The following is a 27,756-nucleotide window of genomic DNA, read 5'->3' on the forward strand; positions in this document are numbered from 1 at the left end:
GTCAGTTTAAGTGTTTGCACTGTTGTTGTCCTGCCAATAAAGTAGAATTCTACCATTGTCCAGATAGCCTTCTGTGCGCAGCACAAAATAGTGGACTCCCTTTACCAGCAAGGCATCTCCTTCTCTGACTTTGTCTAGGGAGTTCAACATTACCTCCCAGCACACACACAATATACTGGATGAATATCATGTAGCTTGGATTAGATTACAGGTTCAACTTCTTTTCTCCCAAAAAGAACATGTTCAGCAAGCACCTGCTATTCCCTGGAATTCCTCCCCATGAAAATGAGGCATCTCAATACCTTAGCCTTCAGCCAGTGACCTTTGCCCATCCTGGATATCCCTAACTCCATTTCCCAAACTATATAACCCTTGATTCACCCCTAGTAAAGCTGATCTATCTTCTTGGGATGTGTCATTTTCATTAGTACCCATAGGTCATCCAAAAGCCTGGTCGCCAACTCTGCACTCTTCGATCCATCTCAGGATGATGGCCAAAGACCCCAGGGAGAAGGGAGACCCATATGCTGTCATGCTTAGGATGGGACACCAGGAATGTAAGACCTTGTGACTCAAGGGCAGGCCTCTGTCTCTCTCTCCATCCCAACATTCTCCTTCCTTTTCTTGTTTCAGTCTTCCTAAAGTCCTCTCTGATCATGGTTCTTTGCCTTGTATGAGCTGTTCTACCTTTCTCTGATGTTATTTAGTAGGTTCCTTGTCCTCTAATTCTCACACACTCCATTCCATCAGGGTATCACTCACCTATTGGTCATATTGTAGAATGAAGATTAAGCCTCCTACTAAACAGTATGATTTAAAATAGAAATACAAATAAATATAAAAGTACGTGTACTGCAGAGCTTATTTTGATATTCTCTGTGCTACCAGAGTTTTATATCAACTTGATACAAGCTAAAGGCATCCGAAAGAAAAGAACCTGAATTAAGAAAATTCCTCCATAATACCCTACATAATACCCTACCTGGGCTGTAGGCAAGCCTGTATGGTATTTTCTTAATTAGTGATTGATGTGAGAGGGCCCAGTCTACTGTGGATAGTGCCATCCCTGCACTCCTTGTCCTGGGTTCTACAATAGAAGAGACTGAGTAAGGCATGGGAAGCAAGCCAGTACGCAGCATCCCTCCACAGCCTCTGCATCAGTGCCTGCCTGCCTGTTTTGAGTTCCTGTCCTGACTTCATTGGATGATAAACAGTGATGTGGATGTGTAAGGCAAATAAACCCTTTCCTTGCAAAGTTGCTTATAGTCATAGTATTCATCACAGAAATGGTAACCCTAACTAAGACATCCTCCAAGCATTCTATTGTTCAATTTGATTTTCATAAGCATTCTACTAAGTACACAGGCCAACCATACAAATGTAATTTTTTCTGAAGCATAATATCAAATATTCACACATTGTATTTGAAGGGAGATATTAGCTTCTCAGGTTTAGTTTCTAGTTATGATTCCTTCCTTCCTTCCTTCCTTCCTTCCTTCCTTCCTTCCTTCCTTCCTTCCTTTCCTTCATTGGATATTTTCTTCATTTACATTTAAAATATTTTCCCCTTTCCAGGTCTCCCCTTTGGAACCCCTCTAAACCACCCCCCTCCATTTGCCTCTATGAGGGTGCCCCCCTCACCCACCCACCCACACACTCCCATCTTTCTGCCCTGGCATTTTTCTACACTGGGCATTGAACACCCTCAGGCCCAAGAGCTTCTCCTCCCACTGATGTCCAACAAGGCCATCCTCTGCCGCATGTGCAGCCAGAGACATGTATCCTCCATGTATACTCTTTGGTTGGTGGTCCAGTTCCCGGGAGCTCTGGGTGGGGCGTGTCTGGCTGTTTTACACTGTTGCTGCACCCATGGGGCTGCAAATCCCCTCAGCTCCTTCAGTCCCTTCTCCAATTCCTCCATTGGGGATCCCAGGCTCAGTCCAATGGTTGAACTTGAGCATCCACCTCTGTATTTGTCAGGCTCTGGCAGAGCCTTTCAGGAGACAGCCATATCAGACTCCCTTCAGCAAGCACTTCCCAGGGTCCACAATAGTGCCCAGGCTTGTTGACTGTATATGGGATCGATCCAGAGCAATCTCTGGATTTCTTTCAACAACATATACTTTCCTTTAAAATTGTTCCATCTGTCACATAGTTAAGGATCTAGAGGACTTTTGAACAAGTTGCTTTTTAAAATAACTGTGTGACTTGTTAAGATGGTTGTGAGGGTCATTTTAATCGCTAGCTTGAGGTAGTGTAGAGTCACCTGGGAAGAAAGTCTCAGTGAGGGACTATCTGTGTTGAGCTGGCCTGTAGGCATGTCTATGAAAGAGTTAGAAGACTAACAAGTATGAGGAATACCATTCTTTAGGCAGAGGGTCCTGCGGTGTGTAAGACTGGAGAAAACTGCCGCCAGCAAGCATGAAAATGAGCATTATCCACCTCTCCCTGATCCTGACTGAATGTCCTGTGACGAGCTGAGTTCCTACAACCTTACCGTCTGTCAGTTAATAGGCTGGAACCTGCAATCAAAAGCTAAAATAAACTTCTATCTCTTAAGTTGCTTTAGGTTAGGATGTTTTATCATATCAATAGAAGTGAGACTAGAACAATGTCAGCAATTAGACATGAAACACAAACACAAAACCACCACTACAAAATAGTAACAATACTTGGAAGAACTGCTGTCTTGTCTTAAGCCCAGGAGCACTAACAGCCACACACGTCCTGTGTGGTCAGCACAGTATTTGACAAATAGTTTTCACTATTTTCTGTTCCAAACTCTACTAGCCATCTTTTCCCTCTTCATAATCCCTGAGGTCTAAAGAGGCAACAAGTTAAGTAAAAGCCTGAGGCAAGAAAAGAGCCAGAATGCAAAGTTTAATTCACATCAGCGCTCTTCATTGTGCCTTAGAGATGCAGTGTTAGACAGTGAACATTCAAGTCCCCTGCCTCTTATTTTGCCATGGTGAAAATTTAACTCAGGGCTTTGCACATGTTAGATCTTTACTCCATCCCCAAGCCAAGCACCTCACACTCACTGGTTGCATTTCCTCCTCTTCCTCCTAGCACTTCCCACACTCCCCTTCCCAAGGGGCTGACTTCTCTAGTAACATGTGAAAGCACATGATTAATGACAAAGGGGTTTGGGTGGGGAGGTATGTGTGTGTATGTCTGTGTGTGTGTGTGTGTGTGTGTGTGTGTGACTGTGTGTGTGTTGGAGTTTCTGTTGCTCAAATATAGCTTGTGCTAGAAAGGCAAGATTTTTATTGTGAGTAGGTGCATGAAATTTGGGGAAGAGAAAAAGCAGGACCAAGGAGAAATTTGGGAATGTCTGGATTAGTGGGGAGGATATTTTTTCTTATTGAGATGGCTGTAAATTTTCATTTGCTTTTCTGAAGAAAACCACACTCATTTATAGATGCCTGCTGTCCAGATCAAGGGAGCACAGGCTGTCATTCTTTTCTTTCCTCCTTTAAAAACAAAGATATGATTTGGACATGGAAGGACTGGTATAAATGAACTGGAGAAAAAAATCCAGGCCCCAATACTAACTGGTCCCCGTGAAATCAGAGTCACACTGCCTCTGTCGGGCGACCAACACAGAGAGCCCCTGTGCTTGCTCAGCCTTCCCTGTTAGCCTGAGGGCATGCACATTATTTAAATCTTTGATATGATTTAAGAAATAGTTGCAGTGTAGTACAATGAAGTCTCCTTCACCCTTTCATACCAAATCTTGAGTTATTTATGTTCAAGAACCTATGTACTCTTTTTGTCTATATTTAAGAGACTATCTATGGACACTTTCTGCTAGCAAACAGATCTTATTGTGGCTATATAGATCTTATTGTGACTGGTCCAGGGAACTGGCTTCCAAAGAGTATATTATAGCTAAGAGGCCCCCCTTCCCAGTTGCCTAGACCCCAGGCTCTGCAGAATAACACTGATACCAGTGTTTTACTCTACCACTCTTTCTGAGAGTTAGCTGTTAACTCTAAGGGTCTTCTAACAACATAGCTGCAAACACAATTCACATTCTCACCCTTTCAGAAGGAACAGGCTAGAAATCTGGGCATATCCTCTTGAAAAGTTGCCAATCTGCAGGCTAGAGATATACAACCAATAACAGGGAAGTGGTTTTTATTCTCAGTCTACCCAAGGCTCACATAAATAGCATCTGAGATTACATAATAATAGGACACCGTATCTTGAAATCTATTCAGGGATAGAACAAGCACACAAGATAAAAGATGTAGCTGGGGAGAGGGGGGAAAAAAAAGAACAATTTCACTCCTGATAGCCATGCTGTCAAAATATTTTTCAATCCAAAAGTACAGATGTGAATAATAGAAGGGCTGTTCTTTTTCCATGGCACAAAAGGAAGATTAAAGTTTGGATTAACAGATCTTTAGGTTTCCTCTAACAGCCGAAAATATTAAGAATGAGACGATGGACCATGGATCAAAAAGTCCTTTGGGGCAATTTGATCATTCAGGACGGAGCACTTCATTATTTCTGTCCCCTTCAACCTGAATTGTCTCCCATGGATGCTGCAAAACAACAAAGGAAAGGTTCTAATGGGAATGCTGCAGAGCAAATTGCATGGAGACACCAACGTTATGCTGGTCAGTTTCAAATGAGCACTCGAAGCTGTGTATTGAAATTATACCTAACACAGAGGAATGAAAAAAAAAAAAACCTTGAGATCTATGGAAGATTGCATTTACCAGTGCAAGTCCAGAGCAGTCATGGAAATTTTTAGGAAATATTTATACCTGTCACTTGCACATGTCACATTACATACTGTAACTCTTTCCCAGAAGCCCAGCATGGTTGGTGAAAATCAGCCTCTCAGAGATGTGGCAGTCAGTATGCATTGACCTTCATCAGGAAGGAAGCTGACTTCCAAGGTACAGGGACCAGGGAAGGGATGCAAACCTCAACTATTGACTTCAATCCATCATACTGATACAGAATAAAAGCTAGAGGTGCACAGAGGCAGGCCTGGTAAAAGACTGAAACTTCTCAATGGAGGCTGCACACATTTCAGAGCAAAGGTCAAGTGTTTTACTTAGAGTTATGATTTTTCTTTTAGCTCTACAACAGCCAATTCAAGTATCTTGCTTTCTCTTGTTGGTAAATTAAGGACAACTGTCACCTGACAGGGTCACAGCAAAGAATGGGTGATATAACAGTTATAAAAAGCTCTTATTGCTAGAAACTGCTGGCAGAATACAATGTACATTACAGACAAGGCTAGGCATCCAGATGCACAGTTGGTCTTAAGGATTTTGCAGAGAGAAAATTCAGGACGCATGCACGCATCTTACACATGGTTAAGCTGAATGACATGCAGTGCACTAGGGAATGTTCAGACCAGCTGAGTTGTGCCAGAAATCAACCACTTTTAGGATAGTTTGTTGACTCCGCACTGGTCACTGAAATCTAGGTTGGTTCAGAACTGAGAACATGTGACAAATATAGATATGTGCACGTGTATACCGTGGCATGTGTGTGGAGGTCAGCTGACAGTTTGGGAGAATCAGTTCTCCCATTTTGCCATGCAGGTCCTGAATATTGAACTCAGGTCATCAGGCTTGGTAGCCCAACTTCTGCCCATTGAGCCATCTTACCAGCCACTGTGTGTGCCTCTTAAATCCCTCAGTATGCATGTTTAGTGTCATCCAAAGGGAGCTTGTGAGAATGAAGGAAAAAGCATGATTAATTCACTTATTGACTCAGAATGTGTCTGTGAGCATGCCAGCAGTGGTCAGGGCATAAAGACCAGTGCAGCAGTCTGTCCTTTAAGGGACAGTTACCACCCCGTGTCCATCATCTCAGTGGCCTAAGTAAGGATCTTTTATATCAAGTGCTCCTTGTGGTCACCTTGTGAGTTGGGTGTCCCTCCATTTTATGAGAACTGCTAGCTCTAACTGCTAGCTCTGCTTTGCAGTCTTTCAGCCTAACACCTAGAAGCTAGAAACAATTGCCTCAGCATTACTGTGGGCAGTGGCAAGAGGAGAACTCCTCCACATCCTTCTGAAGATTTGCAGAGAAATCACCATGCACAGCTGTGACAAGCTCACAACTCCTCTGCACACACCTCCACAGACTCCTGCTCCTGCTGCTGAGAAAGACGACCCCACCAGCAGGTTTGCGTAGATAAGTAGTATAAGAAGGTGCTGTTCATGGAATACTAGAATTTTCTTTCCCTACCAAATTTTCAAGTTCTTTGCCTGTGGTATACAACATTTGCCTAATGTGTGCTCTGCCCAGGTTAGCTCCCAGCAAAACAAATATTAAAAAAAAAAGAAAAATAAATAAAAATTTATCCAAATTATTCAAAATATTCTGGGAGTGGTTCTGGTTTTTAATGGCTTCATCCTGCCAGCACAGCACCCACATTGCACTTGCCTTAGTCAATGTTGTTCAGAGACTGTGGAAGACATCTTATCACACCACCTCTGAGATTAGCTTGAGTCAAGTGAGGCTTCAGACATGTGACTGACTGTTTGGAGTTGATGCGGAGCATCTGGGACCTTTTTGTATGAAGAGGCCTCTGTGATCATCTTCTTGCAATCCCCATCAATTCAAGACTATAATTTCTGGTGACTGTGCCACTCCAGGTGACTTGATTGAAGGGCCAAGAGAGGTCTTGAACCAGATCAATCTAAGAAACCAGCTCTGAACTCCTGCTTCTCAGAAGCTGAGTAAAGTGCCAAGTAAGCCATGTTTGCTCTTGCATGCTGCTGCATTTCAAGGTGATATTTGTTATGCAGCAGTAGATAGCTGACAAGCTTGTTCAAATTCCCAAGGTTGACTCCAGCTCTTCTGATTTCCAAAAACCTTTCCTGAAGACCCTGTATCATTTACATCTGAAAACTTTTCTATACCACTTGAATGCCATTTTCTCTTCTTTTCTCAAAGCCTTATTCCTGACTGGTGGGATGGCTCAGTGTGTGTATTGGTGACTTTTATTGTTGCTGAGATAAAAGGCTCAATGAAAGCAGTTTAAAGAAGGAGGATACTACTTAGTCTCACAGTCAGAAAACATAGCTCTTCACTGTTTCCTCCGTCTTCTCCAACCTTCTTCTCCTCCACATTGCTACAATGATTGACAAGGTCTCTGGTCTTAACATCTGATTGCCATAGCCTCATAACCAGTCAGTTCCAAAGTGAATTCACATTCCAGTTCTTGACAAAGCCCTTTTCCAATTGTGGAAAAGCCATCATTTTCCTTAATTATCGAGACTCAAAATTTCCACTACCTTGGCCCTACAAATGATGAGTTTAGTCTGATGAAGTTTTTTTTTTTTTAAATAAATGCTGTGCAGAATGTCAATGAAGCCAACATGAAAAGCATGCATGACATAACAAGGGATTAGACCTGGAAGGTGTAAGGCAATAATCTCTCATCACTACTTTGTAGTTAGAATTTGTTTAACTTGAATTTAGGAAGAACTCAATGCATGCTGTCTTTATTTTGATTATTTAACTGACATGTACTCCTGCTTCTTAGCACTCATACTTATAATAAAGCCTTTGCTAACTATCTAGCAGCCATTCAACTATAAACTAATTAACCAGAAGATACATCAACTGAGTCATACTAGGTCACTCCTAGAAGGAACTCTCAAAACATCCAAGCCTATTTGCCAGCCATTGAGCACTCCCTTTCACTGCATCCCTGAACCCACATTTCTAAGACATTCTTCTCACTTCATAGAGCTCTGAGTCCTGAGAGAGTTTTATTCTCTGGTAATCTCCACATTGGTTTTATGGAATCTACTTTGAAGAAAAAGAATAAACCCAAATCCCAGCTTCAAGATCCTGGCTGTGCTTGGAGGTGTGTGTGTGTGTGTATGTGTGTGTGTACTTGTTTTGTGTCCTCCTCATTCATCCACTTGCCATAAATCCAATCCCACCACACTATTTTCAAAGCATTATGACCTGAACTTTGCAGAGAACTTCAAAATAGATTTTGTCAACATTTTAATAAATGCAGAGAACTTGAAAATAGATTTTGTCAACATTTTAATAAATACTTTTTAAAACTTTCACTTAACGATATGCTAACCTATTAATAGTAATTTTCAACACATTAGTTCTTGGATAGCCTGGGAATACAGCTCAGTGATAAGGAGCATGCCTAGCACGCCAAGACCCTGGGTTTAGGCCCCATCACTGCAAAAAGGAAAATAAAATAAAGCTTCATGAATCATTAACTAGACAGGAAAAAAGCGAAATCCCACATTATGTTGACTATAACACAATCTGATCTGATGCTTCCACTGTGAGCTGTCTCTGGGAATTATCTGGAATCTGCAGCAAGTGAAGTTTTAAAAACTCATATATAAATCTTATTAGATGTATTTCCTCTCTCGCTAGTTTTTAACTCGCGTGCTATATTATTACATCACATTAAGGTGGCTTTAAGCCTGTGGAGCTGCTGAGCTATTGCAGGTACTGTTTGCTCATTGTATTCTTGATTAAATAAATGGCACCAGATCAAAACAAGATCAGGCAGGCACAACTAACACAGCAATTCCCCATGCTGGGAAAACAAATCAGCTTTCCACAGATTGATTCTAGGTATACATTTTAATTAAAATATCAACAAACAAAATTGTTGAGATAACTCAGTTTGGGGTTATTAAAAATAAAGACATTTTACATGTTTATAAATGTAGCTCATTCCAGAAAATATAATTGTATAACTAATAATTAAAAGTTTTTATTTATATTTATTATTATCATACTATTATTTATTTTATGATATGCATTGTGTCTTAGTACTGTGAAGTAATGAGTATAGGGCCAATTAATGTAATAGTAATACATATTATCACTATGCTTTTTAAGACCTAGTGATTTTATCATGGATTTTTATTTTTGTTTTGTTTCTCTATTATCCTCCTCTTTTTTTAAAAAAAAAAAATTCTGAAACAGAATATCATGTAGCCAGGAGTCACTGTGTAACAGTGGATGACCTTGAGTATTTGGTTCTCCTATTTCCATCTCCCTAAACCTGAGATTGCAGATATATACTGCCAGTCATGGCTTTTCAGTCGCGGGATACAACCTATGATTTGCTAGGTATGCACTGTACAGAGAGAACTACATTTATAGTCTATGTCATGGTTTCTCATTACCTTTTCTAAAAACTATAATTAGGGTAGACAAGGTGGCATATACTTTTAATCTTTGAAGTCTAGGGCAGAGGTAGATGGATGGATCTCTGTGAGTTTGAGGCCAACCTGGGCTATAGAAAATCAACCTCTGTTACTGCTCCATCCTAGCAAAAAGAGAGAAGCGTAGGAAGATGGCAAGATTCCAGAAGGTAGAAGTCAAATGTGCCCCACTGTGTTATTTATTTACTGCTTTCAATACCCTTCTTTTCATTCTTTTTGTAATTATGAAACACACAGTCATCCCATGACATCAACTTCTGTCCCTAAAATTGAGCGTCATGTTTTTTATAATCAACACTAGGTTAGTATGTTAAGACAGAACCCTGTATCCCAGGCTTGATGCCAAGTAGATATACCAGTGTATACCAGATGCTGCCCCTTCACCTTGTCACAAGCAGAAGAACTGTAATACTTTGGAGAGAGACAATGTATATGCTAGACATTCCTTGGTTGAAAACATGCCTTTAAAGATGTAAGTGCAGCATTTATAAAATGCCATGGTGGGGTGAAGAATTAATAAAATTAGACCTAGAGTGGTAGCTTGCATATTATTTGGCATGTGGACAGCAAAAACTGTCATGTTACCAACATGAAGCCAATCAGAGAGTAGCTCAGGAAAACAAACACAAATATCCCATAGTATTTGTGCAGGTGTGGCGCCTACAACTCAGTGTTTTACCAGTGTCTCTCTATCTGCTAGACTATAATAATCAAGGACCATAACTTTCTTGTCTATTTTAGAAACATCAACCAGAATAATGCCTAAGACCACTTCCTCCATTCTTCTCCCCTTCCTCTTATCCATCCAACTCCATCAATTTGTTCATTCATTCCAGGACTCCTTTCTATTCTCTGTGGCATTTTATTTAGAGAAATGATTATCTTAGAAAGCACTTTTCAGGGTCTGGAGAGATGGCTCAGTAGTTATGAGCACAGATACTCTTCCAGAGAACAGGGATTTTAGTTTCTAGTACCGACATAGCACCTCAAACTATCTGTAACACCAGTTACAGGATATCTCACACCTTCTTATGATCTTGTTGGGTGCTAGTCAAACACATGGTACACTACACATATATACATGCAGGCAGAACATTCATACACATTAAATAAATAAAAATAAATAAATCTAAATAATAAAACAACAAAGAAAAGGAAACTCCTGTCTTCCTTGCTCAGTTACTGCTGCAGACAGTGAATAGAGAAATAGTTTATATTCTGGCTGAGGTGGCCACCTTTGATGACAGGCCACCTGCTTTCATCATTTCTGAGTTATAATTCCGTAAGAACCCAAAATCTGAATAACTGAAGTAATTTTTGAGTGGCAAACATGGCTATACCATTACATAAGCTTGGGACCATTCAAAAATGTCTAAAAACTTCAAATGCATTCTCCCACCACTTCTCCACCCAACTTCATAAGATGTACATAGCCTGAACCATACACGTAAGCTTCCTTTCCTGCACTCATCTTCTCTGTTTGCTTAGTCCTCTGGGCAAGCCAAGTTACCCTGAGAAACCTGCTATTCCCTCTGGACCTACATCCTTCCCTACACCTTTCTGCCCACCTTCATTAGAGCTGCAGATCCTGAACCATACAAGTTAGCTTGCCTTCCCTTAACCATCTTTCCTGCTTGCTTAGTCCTCTAGGGCACACAATCTGCCCTGAGCAGCCTGCTAGCCCAAGCAGATCTCCATTTTCCCATAACCTTTAATCAGACCTGTGGCTTCTGAACCATGCAGTTCTTTAGATCGTGAACCATGCAGCCCAAGAATACCCATCAGAGGCCTGCCACACCATAACCATTGAGGCTAAACCCACTCCAAATACCTTTTATAACAGGAATATTTAAGGACCAAAGCCATCCAGATGGCTAAAGGTCCTAGAAAAAACAATCAACAAAAGTCAGGAAAATATTACACTTTTAAAGCACAGATACTCTACTACAGCAAGCCCTGGATATACTAACACAAGCAAAGCATAAGAAAATGACCTTAAATCAAATCTTATAAAGATGGTGAAGGCCTTTAAAAAGAAAATAATAAATGCCTTAAAGAAACACAGAAAAATGCAATCAAGCAGATAGAGGTATTAAATAGAAACAAATAAGCCCCTTAAAGATATACAGGAAAATACAATTTAAGAGGGAAGAAAATAAATAAAACTTCAAGACCTGAAAGTAGAAATAGAAGTAATAAAGAAAACAAAAACTGAGGGATTCCCGGAGACAGAAATTCTAAGAAAGAGAACAGGAAAAACAGATACAAGCATCACCAACAGAATCAGAAGATGGAAGAGAAAATCTCAGGTGTAAAAGACATAACAGAATAAATTAATATATCAGTCAAAGAAAATATTCAGTCTAAAAACTTTCTGACACACTACATCCAGAAAATCTAGGATACTTTAAAAAGATCTAACCTAATAATCATGGAATAGAAGAAAGTGAAGAGTCACAGTTTCAAGGCTCAGAAAATATTTTCAACAAACGTATAGAAGAAAACTTTTCCAATCTAAATAAAGAAATGCCTATAAACATATAAGAAGCTCATATAATATGAATTAGACTAGATTGGAAAAGGAATCCCTCCCACCATATAATAATCAAAACACAAAATCTATAGAACAGAGAAAAATAGTAAAAGCAGCAAGGGGAAAACACCAAGTAATATTCAAAGGCAGACCTATCAAAATTACACCTGAGTTCTCAACAGATATTCCAAAATCAAGAAGGGCCTGTACATATATCTTGCAACCTCTAGAAAACTACAGATCTAACCTAGTCTGCTATACACAGCAAAACTCTAAATTACCATAGATAGAGAAAACAAGATATTTCAAGACAAATCCAAATTCAAACAATATTTATCCACAAATTCAGTTCTATAGAAAACACTAGAAGGAAAACTCCAACCCAAGGAGGTAAGTAATTCCATACCAATGAAAACAAGAGAACACCACACACACACACACACACACACACACACACACACACACACAGAGAGAGAGAGAGAGAGAGAGAGAGAGAGAGAGAGAGAGAGAAACACACTAATTCAGCTAATATCAAAATAAAGGAAAGAGCAATCACTGGACATTAACAACTCTCAATATCAATGGATTCAATTCCCCAATTTTTAAAAAAAAAAAAAAAACACAGGCTAACCAAATGGATGCAAAAACAGTTTCTGCTGCATACAAGAAACACACCTCAGCAATAAAGATAGACATTAAAGCTCATGTATAGGGCTGGAAAAAAGTTTTCCAAGAAAACATACCCTAGAAACAAGCTGGAGTAGTCATTCTAATATCTAGTAAAATAGATTTTCAACCAAAATTAATAAAAAAATAAAGGGAAGAACACTTTGTACTCATCATTAGGAATAAACTACCAAGAAGATATATCAATTCTGACCATCTATGTGCCAAATGCAAGGGCACCCACATTAGTAAATGAAACATTGCCAAAACTTAAATCATACACATTGCACTTCACACATTAGGAGTGAGAGACTTCAACACCCTGCTCGCTCTCTTCTATTGACAGGTCATCCAGACAAAACTAAACAGAGAAATAATGAAACTAACACACATTATGAATCAAATGGACCTAACAGACATCTATAGAACATTTAATCCAAACAGAAAAAAATATCTTTTTATCACATGAATCCTTCTCCAAAATTGACCTTGTAAGTGGTCATAAAACAAACCTCAATAGATACAAGAAAATTGAAATAATGCCTTATATCTTATCAATCAAAACACCAGAAAGTCTACACATTCATGGAAACTGAAAAACTTCCTACTCAATGATCTCTATGTCAGTGAAGAAATAAAATACAAATTAAGAACTTTCTAGAATTCAATGAAAATGAAAGTAGAACATACCAAATTTATGGGACCCAAAGAAAGCAGTGCTAAGAGCAAAGTTCATAAAACTAAGTGCCTCAAAGTAATTAGAAAGTTCTCATACCAGCAATTTAAAAGTAATTTTGAAAGCTCTAGAAAAAGAAGCTGGCACACCAAAAAGGAGTAGAAGGCAGGAAATAATCAAAATCAGGACTAAAATCAATCAAATAGAAGCAAAGAAATCAAAACAAAGAATAAACAAAACCAAGAGCTGGTTCTTTGCAAAAGCCAACAAGATAGAGAAAACTTTAGTCAAACTAACCAAAACAGAGAGAGACAGTATACAAATAAAGAAAATCAGAAATCAAAAGAAGGATATAACAACTGACACTGAGGATATTCAAGGAATCATTCGGTCTTACTTGAAAAGCTTTTACTCCACAAAATTGGAAAATCTTAATGAAATGAACAATATTCTACACAGATATCACTTACCAACATTAAGTCAAGATCAGGTAAACTATTTAAACACTCCTGTAAGCCCTAAAGAAATAGAAGCAGTCATTTAGAAGTCTCCCCAACAAAAAAATGCCCAGGGCCAGATATTTTTAGTGTAATATTTTATCAGACTTTCAGAGAATAGCTAATACCAATATTCATCAAACTATTTCACAAAATAGAAGCAGAACAAACACTGCCAAACTCATTCTATGAAGTTTAGGTATCACCATGATAGCTAAACTGCACAAACTCAACAAAGAAAGAGTACTTTAGACTGATTTCTCTTATGAACATTGATCCAAAAATACTCAATAAAATATTTACATTTCCAATCCAGGAAAACATGAAAAACACATCACTCATCATGAAATGGCTTCATACCAGGCATGCCTCAATATATAAAAATCCATCAACATAATCCATCATATAAACAAACTGGAAAAAAAGAATCACTGATCCTCTCATTAGATTCTGAGAATGCTTCTTGGGTTCAGAGAAAAAATTTTGACAAAATCCACACCCCTTCCTGTTAAAAGTATTAGAGAGATCAAGGATACAAGGTATACCTAAACATAAACAAAGCAATATACAGCAAGCCAATAGCCAACATCAAACTAAATGGAGAGAAATTTAAAGCAATTTCACTAAAGTTAGGGACAAGGTTGCCCAATCTCCTGCTATCTATTCAACATAATACTTGAAGTTCTAGCCAGACCAATAAGACAACTGAAGGAGATCAAGTGGATACAAATGGGAAAGGAAGAAGTCAAAATATCCATTTTTGGAATCGATAGGATACTTAAGTGACCCCAAAAATTCTGCCAGAGGACTACATAGCTGATAAACAACTTCTGCAAAGTAGCTGGATACAAAATTAACTCAAAGAAATCAGTAGCTCGCCATTATACAAATGATAACTGAGCTGAAAAAAATTAGGGAAACAACAGCTTTTACAATAGCCACGAATAATATCAAATACCTTGGTGTAACTCTAACCAAGCAAGTGAAGAATTGTATTACAACAACTTCAACTCCCTGCAGAATGAAATTGAAGAAGATATCAGAAAATGGAAAGATCTCCCATGAACATAGATATGTAGGATTAATATAGAGAAAATGACCATTTTACCAAAAAGATTCAATGCCATTCCAATCAAAATGCCAGCACATTTTTGTAGACCTTGAAAGAGCAATTCTCATCTTTGTATGGAAAAACAAAAAACCCAGGATAGCTAAAACAATCCTGAACAGTAAAAGAACTTCAGGATGAATCACTATCCTCGACCTCAAGCTATTCTACAAATCATGATAAAAAACTGTGTGGTATTGGTACAGAAGCAAACATGTTGATCAATGGAATCAAGTAGAAGACACAGAAATAAACATACACAACCACGGACACTTGATTTTTGATAATGAAGCCAAAACCATACAGTGGAAAAAAAGGAAGAATCTTTAACCAATTGTTCTGGGTTAACTGGATGTCTCCATGAGGAAGAATGTAAATAGATCTATATTTATCATCCTTCTCAAGTCCAAGTGGATCAAGGACTTCAACATAGAACTGGATATGCTAAATTTCATAGAAGAAAAAGCAGAAATATCCTCGAATGCATTAGTTCTGGAGACAGTTTCCTGGACAGAACGCCAGTGGTTTAGGCTCTAAGATCAACAATTCATAAATGAGACCTCATGAAACTGAAAAGCTTTTGTAAGACAAATGAAACTGTCAATAAGACAAAATGGCAGCCTGCAGATTGGGAAAGGATCTTCACCAACCCTCCATCTGACAGACAGCTAATATCCAAAATTGAGAAAGAATTCAAGAAGTTAGACACCAACAGCTTAAATAACACAATTAAAAATGGGACAAAGAGCTAAACAGAGAATTCTCAACAGAAGAAACTCAATGGCTAAGAAGCACTTGAAGAAATATTCAAAGTCCTTAGTCATCAAGGAAGCACAAATCAAAACAACTTTGAGGTTCCATCTTATACCCATCAGAATGTCTAAGATCAAAAAACTCAAGAGAGAAAATATTCTGGTGAGGATGTGGCACAAAGGGAACACTCCATTGCTGGTGGGAATTCAAAGTTGTACAACCATTTTGTAAATCAATTTGGAGGTTTCTCAGAAAACTGGGAAGAGTTCTACCTCAAAACTCAGCTATACCACTCCTGGAAACAACTTAGATATCCCTCAACTGAAGTATGGATAAAGAAATTGTGGTACATCTACACAATACTATTCAGCTGTGAAAAACAAAGACAAAATGTGTTTTGCAGACAAATGGATGGAACTTGAGAATATCATCCTAAGTGAGGTAAGCCAGTCCCCAAAGGACATGTATGGTATGTACTCACTTCTAAGTGGATATTAGTCATAAAATACAGGATACCCATGCTATACACCCCAGACCCAGGAAAGCTAAACAAGAAAGAAGGCACAAGTGCAAATACTTGAATCTCACCTAGAAGGAGGAATAAAATCGTCATGAGAGGCAGATGGATGGAGGGATCTGGGTGAGAGAGGAGACAGGAAGAGGGATGGGGAGGGTTCTAGATCAGGGATGGAGAGGGACAGGATAGATGGTCAAACGGCCATGAACATGAATGGAAATCTGAAACTGACAGGAGTGAGAAGGTGGAATGTATGGGGCATTTCCAAGACAAGAAAGATACCTGATTTAAGGGAGGGGCTCAAGTATCAATGGTGGTGACTATAGCTGTGACTCACAGCATTGTTGATATGGAACTTTAAGAGGCTACATTCTGAAGCTAGGCAGGAAATCCGGAGGAGTGATAGAGACACCAGACCACCCAAAAATGGTTTTTGGCCCAAAATGTATCCTGTCTACAAGAAATGCAGGGATGAGGAATGGAGCAGAGAATGAAAGAATGGCCAGCTAATAACTAACCCAACTTGAGACCCATCTTATAAGCAAGTACAAATCCCTGACACTATTAATACTTTGTTAAGCATACAGACAGGAGTCCAGAATGGCTATCCTTTGAGAGGCCCCACCCTGCAACTGACTCAGACAGATGCAGATACCCACAACCAAACAGCTGAAGGAGCTTGGAGACTCCTAAGGAAGAATAAGAGGAAGGATTGTGGTATCCCAAAGGGGATAGGAACTCCTCAGGAAGACCAATAGTGTCAGCTAACCTGGACCCTTGGAGTTTTCAGAGTCTGAACTACCAACCAAAGAAAATACACAGGCTGAACTTAGGTCTCCCTACACATATGTAACAGGTGTGCAGCTTCATCTTCATGTGGGTCTGGAACAACTTGAGTGGGCACTATCCCAAAAGCTTTTGCCTGTCCATCGGATATGTTCTTCTAGCTGAGTTGGCTTGTCTGACCTCAGTGGGAGAGGATGCACCTAGCCTCTAAGAGTGGGGTAGTTATGGGGAATGTGGGACTGAGTGATCTGCAGGGTGGGCAATGAGTGGGAAGTAAAGTGATTAAGAAAGGAAATAAATAAGTACTTAAGTTAAAAAAAAAAGAACCACAATAACAAGCATCCAAGAATTTGAAGTCTGACAGAATCAAAAACAGCCATCCCAACTGCACCAGATCAGAAGTCTCTAAGCAAAGACCTGTGGGTAGGTTCAGTGATAGAGTGCTTTCCTAACACCCATAGCGGACAAAGTTTGATCCTCTACACTGAAAAATAATAAATAATAAACAATGGATAAATCTTAATCTGAAAGTCCATAAATGAATGTTTTCTAATATTTGAATATAGCTTACTTTCGTTTGCTTTATTAATTTACCTTTCTTCAACTAAGACATATTTTTAATTTTTAAGTATCTCTACGGGATCCCTTAGAAATAAATTGTCTTCATATACCAGGGAAAACAGTCATAACACAGGAAACTCAACCAATAAAACTGTTTCTTTTATGGCAGGAAATTCGTTTTCTTTTTTTCCAGAGCGAGTAGAGAACACACAGGGTTTGGCACTATCTACAGAATCACAGCAGAGCCCAGCGCAGCGCTTGCACACAAATGCCGCAACGTTATTCATGATATTCAAAATGAAAAAAATGTTTCTCAGCTGATGGGTGGATAAATAAAATGTACCACATCCCTGAGGTGTAATACTATTCAATGGTAAATCAAAAATACTAATTTATGCCACGACATGTATAAACCTAATAAACATAAGTGAAAATTAATTTAAAAACTTTAAATGCTAGTGGTTGTTGACTTCTCAGGTAGGTATGGCCAACTTTTAGCCACACACAAATATGGTTAGTTATGAGTCTGTCTAAACACTACATCATACCCAACAACAAAAATCAGAAATGTACTTAAAGCCACAGGCTCACAAGCTCTGAGCCATTTCTGTAGCTCCTTGTTTGTTTCTCTTAAGACCAGCTTGTTGTATATCCCTAGGCAGACCTTGAACTCAAGCCTCCTGCCTCAGTCTCCTGAGTACTCGAATTACATGCTTGTGGTACCACACAGTAGATAAGTGTAGACTTATAACCATGGTTAAATATCTTCCACAAAGTTTTCTGATATTAAGAACATTCAGTATTTGTTATATTGAAGCACATAGTTTGACAGAGAAAAGAGCTAAATTCGTAGATTTGAAGTTGTATCATTAAAAGTATGAATTGACAGACTGGTGAGGTAGCTCAAAGTATAAAGGCCTTAATCTATGAGTTAAATCTCAGGAGTTCACATAAACAGAAGGGACTTAGGCGACTTGTTCTCTGACCTCCACCCATGCCCCATCCATCATATGGAAAATAAATAAACAAATGCAAACAAAAAGATAGGAAGTATGAACCGATTTAAATGTGATGACATTCTAACTTTCAAAAGGCTCATTAGGCATTAATAAGTTCTAAGAAGAAATAAAGGCAAGTAATAACATTTTAATTCTAACTGTTTCTATAATGCCAAAAAAGGAGACAAGCAGAAAAATGATGTTATGTTTGCAATGTTTTCTCCCTTTAAGTGTTAATGAATCAGGCAGTGTAGATGTCCAGTGAGTGCTGGCTAGCCTCACAAGGGAAAAGCATCCTTTTTATAAATACAGATTGTGTTAAGTCTCATCTTATACAGAGGTGGCAATCATTGCTTAAGGTATTCACCCAGACACCGGGATATACTATGAAGGGAACAGGGTCTTTTCTAGGGCATGCTTTTTCTTCCAAACCTGAGATGTGAGTTTACCTGCAAGCTTACTTACCACAGGCCTGTGGACATCCCAGAATGCTCTCTCTTGACTATCGAGGATCTTCCTTTCAATTTTGTCTCTCTTCTTGTCCACTCTGTCAAGATGGTAACAATGAAGAGGTAGAAGGAGTAAGTATGCCACCTCTGTACAGAAGGCCACATTTGATCAAATCTTCCCAAAGACTCACAAGGACTCACTTAGCTTGTGCTTCTGCTTGCATAAAAATGAACTCCCACTTCCGGGCAAAAGCTCTCTGCAGTCTGGCCAGGCTCTCCTGAAAAACATGGAACAGTGGAGGGCATTCTTGTGTTCCTTTTAGAGTTTCTAAAGTTTTACAATATACTCTCAATCTGAAACAACTCTGCTCTCTGAACTCAACTAATCATGAACCTCATGCGTCCTGGCTAGCCTCTAACTCACTGTGTAGCTGAGCTGATCTTGAACTCCCCATTCTCTCCTCCCTGCCTTCCCAGTGAGGGCATTGCTGATATCTGCCAACATGCCCAGATTATACAGTGCTGGGGGCTAGAAAATAGAACCTTGTGTGTCCTAGGCAAGCATCCTACCTATTAAACTACCGCCCAAGGCATTGACCAACATCACTTTTGTTACAGGAAACCCAATATAAGCACTGAATAGTACTTTGTTTGAGAAAAGTGCTGAAGACAAATTCATTGGATCTTTCTGTGAGACAGGAAAGCAATGTCTTCCCACTGATCCAATTGGTTTGGTCAGGTACTGAAAATAGCTGTCAGTCCTTGGTCGCCCAGTATCTTCTACTGCACAATGTCCCATACTAGTTATCACAACACAGCAATCGATTGGACAAATTACGCTAGACTGCCCAAATCTCATGGTGGTAGTCCATCTGATGGTTCTGCTAAGTTGGTCCCCCAGTGTCAAAGGTTTTAAATCCTCAGAGTTTGGACATTATCAATACAGTATTTATCTGAAACCTTTGCAGTTAAGTACATTTAAAACAGTAAGAAGTACTTCTCCTTATACATTGAGTTTGTATGTTTACAGTTCTACTCTCCTTAATGTGTGGAGAAAGAGAAGGCAAAGAGGGGTTTGCTAAACCACTGGGCTGTCAGATCCAGGGCAGCCTGGTCCTGATGATTCATCAATGCAAAAAGGTACAGAGTACTCAGAAATAGCCAAAAGTCTGATTTCTACTCATTTTATACCACTGTGTGAGTATCCTTAGTACTTACGGCTTCGTAATCTGCAAGCTCTAGCCTTGCCTTGTTTTGCATTGTTCTCTTGCAGAGGTAAACAGCTGAAAGGGAAATACCATCATTTATTGGCTGCTCATTAACACTGAAACACTAAATATAGAAATTGAACTAAGTGTCAAGATACTTGTCACTGACACTCAAGTTTAATCTTCTGTTGTCATCCCTTTTAGACAAAAATAAATAATGATAAAAGCACAAGATTTAATATTCAAATACTGGCATTATAAAGTCACAAATAGGTAGAATGTTAAGAGATGGTAATCATTTGTTGGTATTAAATGGTTGTCATAATTTTATTATCTACAAATAACAAGGAAAAGAAAAAAAATTTTTAAGAGATTAAATCAGTTTAATATCTAGATAGATAAAAATCATTTTATAAAATGTAATTGCATGAAAGTATATCCAACTTGGCCAATTTGAGTTATTTCTAGATTGCACTGTCAACTGCAAGGATGTATCATGAAAAGTCAAGGGATCTTAGCATCTTTCTTGCTTAATTTCACAAGAGTCACTCATTAGTCAATTGCTCTGTTCTAGAAAACTGTCACGTACATAATGGGCTTCCATCTCTGCCACTTTCCTTGGTCTGCTTGACTACTATGCCATTTGGCCATGGCAGCAGGCTTACAGAACTATGAGAGAGGTAGCAGAGGCTGGGGTGGCAACAGCGCACAAATCTTCTCATGTTTGAAATTATTCTGATGACTCTCAGGAACATATCAAGACAAGGACTGTAAATAGAATCCTAATTCCCAGAGCATCTTCAGTCTTAGTTTTCATTACATGTGAAACTTGGATTCCATGAAGTCCAAGGCTAATTAATTATATCAGTATACATGTTGAATGAGATCACTGGGTGAGGCTCATTGAATATTCCTTTTTATGAGGCTACCCCTGCGGAAATTCTTCTAAATATAATCTTTGCCTTGGGCTATATTGGCCTTCATTTGAATAAGGAAACATAGCTGCTATTGATCACTATGATCTTACTAGCTAAGAATATTGAAGGTAAGAATGTGGAGTTCATTGGAAGTAGAAATGCAAAAGCTAAATGTGTACATGGAAAAAGTATAACGTATAATAATGTGCATATGCATGTGTTTGTTACTGGGGATTGAAACACAAGATTTATATGTGCCAGGGAAGTGTTTCACCACTGAGCTATATATCCCAGGCCTCAAAATACAATATATTCTTCTGAAGTAACTTCCTTGGAAATCATGTGAGACAATCTTGATGATGTCATGGCCTAAAACCAACAAGCAGTTGACAAAAGGCTCTGCCATTCAAGTGGTAGCTTAATAGTAAAGAATAGGATTTGGTCCCAATATATCTTGATTTGATGTGGGTTGAGAATCCCAAGTTCCTGAAGCAGGTTTCTGAATGAGGGGTCTGGTCAGTAGAAAGGGAATGGCAAAAAGAGATTATTTCTCTTTATTCGGGAACTCTCTACAAGGTGAAGCAGTCTCTTGTACAACCACCGGTGTCTGTGACAAAAGTATTCAGTCATAACCCACAGATGGCAGGAGCATCAATTGCTATGACCCCTCTAGCTAAGGATGAAGACAAGAATGTTTACTTCATAAAGACTATAAATGCAAATGGCCAAATATGTACTTGGAAAATGCACAACACATAAGCTGAATAATGCAAGAAAAACATATGGTCAGGAGGCTGCTCTGATTCTTTTAAAATAATCTTTGAATGTTTATTTTGTGGAATAGCATTTTTCCTACTCTTGAATTAAAAGAAACAATCAGATAGTTTCTATAGTCTTGCTTCTTAAGCTTGAATAGCACAGGTAGTAGCAAGCTATTGACAACTGGGTTAAAGTTGAAGTCACCTTCATGACCCCAGGAATGTACGAGACTTTCTCTAGAAGATCTTCCTCTTTGCCACCAGTAGCCTGTGACATAGCCTCTAATCTAGTAGTACTCAACCTATAGGTGTGACCCCTTTGCAGGTTATACATCAAATACCTTGCATATTAGATATTTATATTACAATCATAGAATAGTAAAATTACACTTATAAAGTAGCACGAAATAATGTTATAGTGGGGGGTCACAACAACATGTGGAACTGTATTAAAAATTGCAGCATTATATAGGTTAAGAACCACTGTGGGTTTTTTTTATTAATCATTCCATTTGTTTATATCGCAAATGATATCCTACTTCCCTGTAATCCCCCACCAGCATCCCCCAACCCACATCTTCCCTTCTCCCTCCACTTTGCCTGTATGAGGGTGCTCCCCCACCACCCACCCTCTCTTGCCCCACTGCTCCAGCATCCCCCCTATGCTGGGGTATCAAATGTCCCTGGAACCAAGGGTCTCCCTTCCCATTGCTGTCAGGCAAGGCCATCCTCTGCTACATATAACCGGCTGTCTGCGTATAGAATAAAGCAAACTGATCCATTCTTATCTCCGTATACAAAGCCTCAAGTCTAAGTGGGTCAAAGACCTCCTCATAAAACCAGATACACTGAATCTAATAGAAGAGAAAGCGGGGAAGAGGTTCAAATACTTGGGCACAAGGGAAAACTTCCTGAATAGGATACCAATGGCATATGCTCAAAGATCAATAACTGACAAATGGGACCTCATAAAATTGAAAAGCTTCTGCAAGGCAAAGGACACTGTCAATAGGACAAAACGACAACCCACAGATTGAAAAAAGATATTTACCAACCCTACGTCCAATAGAGGGCTAATATCCAAAATATACAAAGAACTCAAGAAGATAGACTAGGGAGAAGCAAATAACCATATTAAAAAGTGGAGCACAGAGGTAAATAGAGAATTCTCAACTGATGAATGCCAAATGGCTGAAAAGCACTTAGAGAGCCACTGTTCTAATCCTTCTGGGGATGTAGAATAGGAGAGAAAGAGAAGGAAGAGAAGACAGAACAAATTTTCCAAGGTTACACATCTTTATTCTACCTGCTGCATAGTTTGAATTTTGTTCAAAACAAAAGGCAAAAAGTAGTAGATAGCTTTAAACAGAAACATGTTTCATCAGACTTAATACTAATTTTCATTACATTTATTGTATGTATGTATGTGTGCTTGCAGGCACACACATCATGGTGTGAGTGTGTGTGTGTGTGTGTATGTGTGTGTGTGTGTGTGTGTGTGATGGTCTGAGCACAACTTGTAGGTGTCAGGTCTCTCCTCCTACCCACATTGTCAGGCGGAACAGCAGACACCTTTTTCTGCTGAGTCGCCATCTTGCCAACCCCATTCATCTTTATTTTTATTTAATCCTGTATATATGTGCTGAACAGGTTGATGCTTTGATAAACATTTATCATGTGGAATTGCTAAGATATACTCATTGTTCATTCCTATCACCTCCCCATCCTCATCCTCACCACCACTCACACATCCTGTCAGATTAGAATACTTCAAATCCATTCTCTTAGTGACCTTCAGATGTCCATACTATTGTTGTCTGCCATACAACAGAGATCCTTCCAGATCTTATTCCTTCCTATTCCATAACTGCATTTATCTATGATTAATGATGCTAAAAACCTCTCCATAGATAGGCCTGCTGGTCAATTTCTTGTCTTTCTTAGAAATATTTGTGCAGGTACTTGCTCGTTATTTAACTGGGTTATTTGCTTTCTTGCTTATCTGACACAACTGGGCCAATTCAGCTACTCTCTGGAGTTGATGGAGTTTGAAGCACATATTTAATTCATGTTGCTTCTGTGGATTTTGGAAAGTGCTCCCCATCCCGCCACTGTCACAATTATTGATAGGTCTTCACGCTTAGAAAAACCTGCCACAGAAAAGATGTTCAACATTTTCAACATCTATCTGCCGAGTTTCTCATGATTTATTGACCTTTCAAGGTTCCATTTATTTGCCTGCTTGTCTTGTTTGGTGATTCAGCTAGTGATGATTTGGCTGATATTTATATTAGGGAATGTGACTTTTTCCTATTAGATTTAACTTCCATTTGTATGCTAGAGATAAAAACATACATTCATTACATATGCAAGAAGTCCACTTCCCCCTAGGCTTCTGTAGAGAAGATTAATTAATAATAAATATGATATCTATGATATATATATTAATTATAGATTATGTGTGTGAACATGCTCATATACAGATAATATGCATCAGTGGCACATGCAATGCAATTTGCCTTTCTATAATAAATGTAACTACTGAAATTTACTATGTTGTTTTATATAGGAACAGCTGATTTTCGATAGCCACTGTAGCTTGTCCTATGAATGAAGAGATAGAGATAAAGACAGAGAGAGATAAAAATAGAGATAAAGAAAGACAGACAGACAGGCAGACAGGCAGACAGACAGACAGGCAGACAGAGAGAGACAGAGACAGAAAGATGTTTGTTTGACTATATTCCTATCATTAAATAAATCATCATTTTTGGCTGTACATACAATGATCCAACACATAATTTTCCTTCACATATATTTGAAGTTTGTGGCAAAAGCCCAGTTTGAATTTTGCAATATTGCCCCATTTTTATATATAAAATTCTTCTCTCAAAGAATGATGGAATTTTCCCTTTGGGTTTTGCAAGTCTGGCTTGAGAGAGATGTGTTAAAGCACAGTGTTTTCCTTATCTTTCTATAACTGTTTTATTGTATTTCCAACAATTTTAATATTATATAGTTTTACTATAAAATATTTCAATGTGTTATTGTCTTCACTAGTTAAATGACTTTACATTTACTATCTTTCATTTGATTAATATTACAACTACTAATTTAGTTTTCTTGTATTATATTTGCCTCACATTACTTTTTCTCCCATTTCATTTGTTTAGTTATTTAATTAGTTTTTGAGACAAGGTCTCAATATGTAATGCAGCCTGGCCTTAAACTCTCTATGTAGACCAGACTGGCATCAGACTCAGAGAGATCTGCCTGCCTCTGCCTCTGCCTCTGCCTCTGCCTCTGCCTCTGCCTCTGCCTCTGCCTCTGCCTCTGCCTCTGCCTCTGCCTCTGCCTCTGCCTCTGCCTCTGCCTCTGCCTCTGCCTCTGCCTCTGCCTCTGCGGAGCTAGGATAGATGTGTGCTACCATACCTAGCTGGCCATCATTTCTTTAAATGGACTTCCTTTGCTTTACTTAGTTGTTAAAAACAACTAAGATACGTGTTCTTTTGGTAGAAAGATTTAAATATCTTTATTTTTAATTGTATTTTATGTGAATGGGTATTTTGTCTGCATGTCTGTCTGTGCACCTCACACATACCAGGTGCCAGAGGAGGGTATCAAGGTCCTTGGGACTACAAGTAGAGTTAGAGATGGTTGTGAGCCTCTATATGTGTATGGGGAATCAAACCTAGGTCATCTGGAAGAGCAGCCAGAGCTCTCGGTCCCTGAGCCATCTCTGCAGCCTCTTTTATTCATCCTTTTACTTATATTCAGTTTTTCCTTTCCTCACATATCACCCCCTCCCTTCCTTTTCTCCTCTGTATTTCTCTATTTTCTACTCTTTGCTTTATGAATGAGGTTTTTTTTAACACCTACAACAGTATTTGACAAGTAATGTAACTCGTTATCATTCAAACTTACCTCCTCCAATAAAGGCTCAACTATTTAATTCCTTAAACTATGATCTCATAAATTAAGCAGTGACCAATACAATCTGCCATCAATGATGAAGAGCCAGTTTATCTTCATTCTTTAGTCTTCTAATATCTTAATGAATAAATCTATTAGCATTTTTGAAATAAACTGTAGTACTCATGGTTTGTTTAAAGATTTTTGGTTCGGTTATTTTGGAACCTGGAGGGAAGGTAGAGACAGCTGTTGTCTTGGGTTATTAAACAGCAAACTGTCTTTTGGCAGCTTTCTCTTATGCATGTAAATTAGTTTAATATAACCAAGCATAGATTCCCATATTGTTTCTGGTTTCCCTTAGTGTTTGCCCACTTGTCTGGATGAGCTGACCACACAGGTGACAGGGATCTGGAGAACTGCATGCTGAGCCCCAGGCTTTCTGTCAGTTAACCCCTCAAGCAAACATCCATAGCTTTCCTCTATTTCTTTCACTGGCTGTTAATCCTGCTGCTGAACAATTGGGGATCTCTGACATGTGGAGAATTGAGGTCAGATTAGGGATAAAACTTCCTACAGTGCCACACCGAAGTCCCAACAAACCTTGAAAGACAAGCAGGCTTTTGTGGCAAGATTTTCTCTGTCCAATTACATTAGTGTAGAGGATGTCTGTGATTGGCCGGGAAAAGGGATGCAGAGTTAAGAGTTGCAGAGAGGGAAGGAACATCTTAGGATGGAGAAGGAAGATGGCTATGGATGTGAACTCATGTGATGTTGCAGAGTTGCAGAGAGGGAAGGAACATCTTAGGATGGAGAAGGACGATGGCTATGGATGTGAACTCATGTGATGTTTACCAGCCACAGAGGCTATGATTTCACAAGGTTAGAAATATGGAGATAAAGCTTTTATCATTATCAGCTGGCTCTGAAATTATTGTATTGGCCTCTTGTAAATTGTGATTTTATTGATACATAAATCTGATTGGTTAATAAGCTATGAGAGTCTTGATTTTACTCTGAATGTGGTACAGAGTCAATGGTGGAGAGGGAACTGTAGCAGCTCCGGGACAAACAAGCCAGATGTGCAGGAGCTAGCTGGAGAGAGTTGGCAGGAGTATCAGGAGCTCAGGAATGCAGCGTGTGAGAGTGTGGTCAGGCCCTGCAGAGAGTTGGTGGGTTCGGTTTTTTGTTTTTGTTTTTTGGTTTTTTTTTGTTTTTTAATATTTCCCACAACAAGGCTTTCTCTGTTCTCTTTGAGCTATCTTGTATTTCCAGCCCTCATGCATAGACAGGGAATCTTTAATGAGGTTTCTTGGACTACGTCTAGTGCATTAAAGGTGCTAACTTTCTTGAGAAATGAAAGTTTAGTTATGTCTGTAGGGTCATTTGCTAGCTCTAAGCTCCATTGATTCCACTGGAATGAGAGGGGCTCTGCAGCCTGTGTGTGGCTTTTTACTTCTCTCTGTGCTTCTGTCTGCTCGCTGCCAGCTCCATCTTAGTCTTTGCAGTCGACGAATGGAAGGAAAGGAGGGGCTTTGAAGAACTTCCTGGGAAGTAACGTTTTTCAGTCCATCATTGCTTCTTACATCTGCTTTGTGATTCAAATACAGTTCATGGACACATAGGTTAAACTTCAATGATTTGAGAGGTTTTATATATATATATATATATATATATATATATATATATATATATATATAATTTTATACAAATAATATTATATATATATATTTTATACAAATAAAATTATATATATATAATTTTAATTGTAAAGAATGATATAGTCCCTTTCTTAAAAATAGGATTTCCCTGGAGATCTTATGGAGATGCTGAATGGGTCAAATCATGCAGCTCTGGCTCCAGCTACTCATAAAAGGGGGCTATGTCTGCAGTGTGCTTGTAACACTAACACTGTGTGTAGAGATGGGATCCCAAGCTGGCCAGTCAGCTTATATCAAACTGAACTTATTTTCTGTTTCAGTGAGAAACCCTTTCTCAGGACAATAAGGCACAGTAGTATAGAGGAAGACACCCAACACAAAGCTCTGGCATCCATATACACACCCAAGGCACACACACCAGCACACTTAGTATGTATGCACTCTACATATACAGTGTGTGTGTGTGTATACACTCTCGTGCGCATGGACACACACACACACACACACACACATAAAAAAATCAGTTCTGTATGCCCATGAGTCTAAAACCAGTCTCAGAGACAGCACG

General features: G+C 38.9%; 1 protein-coding gene across 6 annotated transcripts in view; it reads right to left on the bottom strand.

Moving 5' to 3' along the window:
* The window catches only part of Rgs7 (regulator of G protein signaling 7), a 383,745-nt gene that overhangs the window by 23,989 nt on the left and 332,000 nt on the right, over positions 1-27,756 (bottom strand). For all 6 annotated transcript variants that reach the window (XM_052200292.1, XM_052200295.1, XM_052200293.1 and 3 more), the window contains 3 exons: positions 19,954-20,018; positions 18,937-19,013; positions 18,752-18,833 (listed from right to left, as the gene is read on the bottom strand). In XM_052200292.1, the coding sequence (XP_052056252.1) occupies positions 18,752-18,833; positions 18,937-19,013; positions 19,954-20,018 (224 nt within the window). The remainder of the gene's footprint in view (positions 1-18,751; positions 18,834-18,936; positions 19,014-19,953; positions 20,019-27,756) is intronic.

The sequence above is a fragment of the Apodemus sylvaticus genome, chromosome 12, assembly GCF_947179515.1.
Source record: "Apodemus sylvaticus chromosome 12, mApoSyl1.1, whole genome shotgun sequence".
In the NCBI taxonomy this organism is placed as follows: domain Eukaryota; kingdom Metazoa; phylum Chordata; class Mammalia; order Rodentia; family Muridae; genus Apodemus; species Apodemus sylvaticus.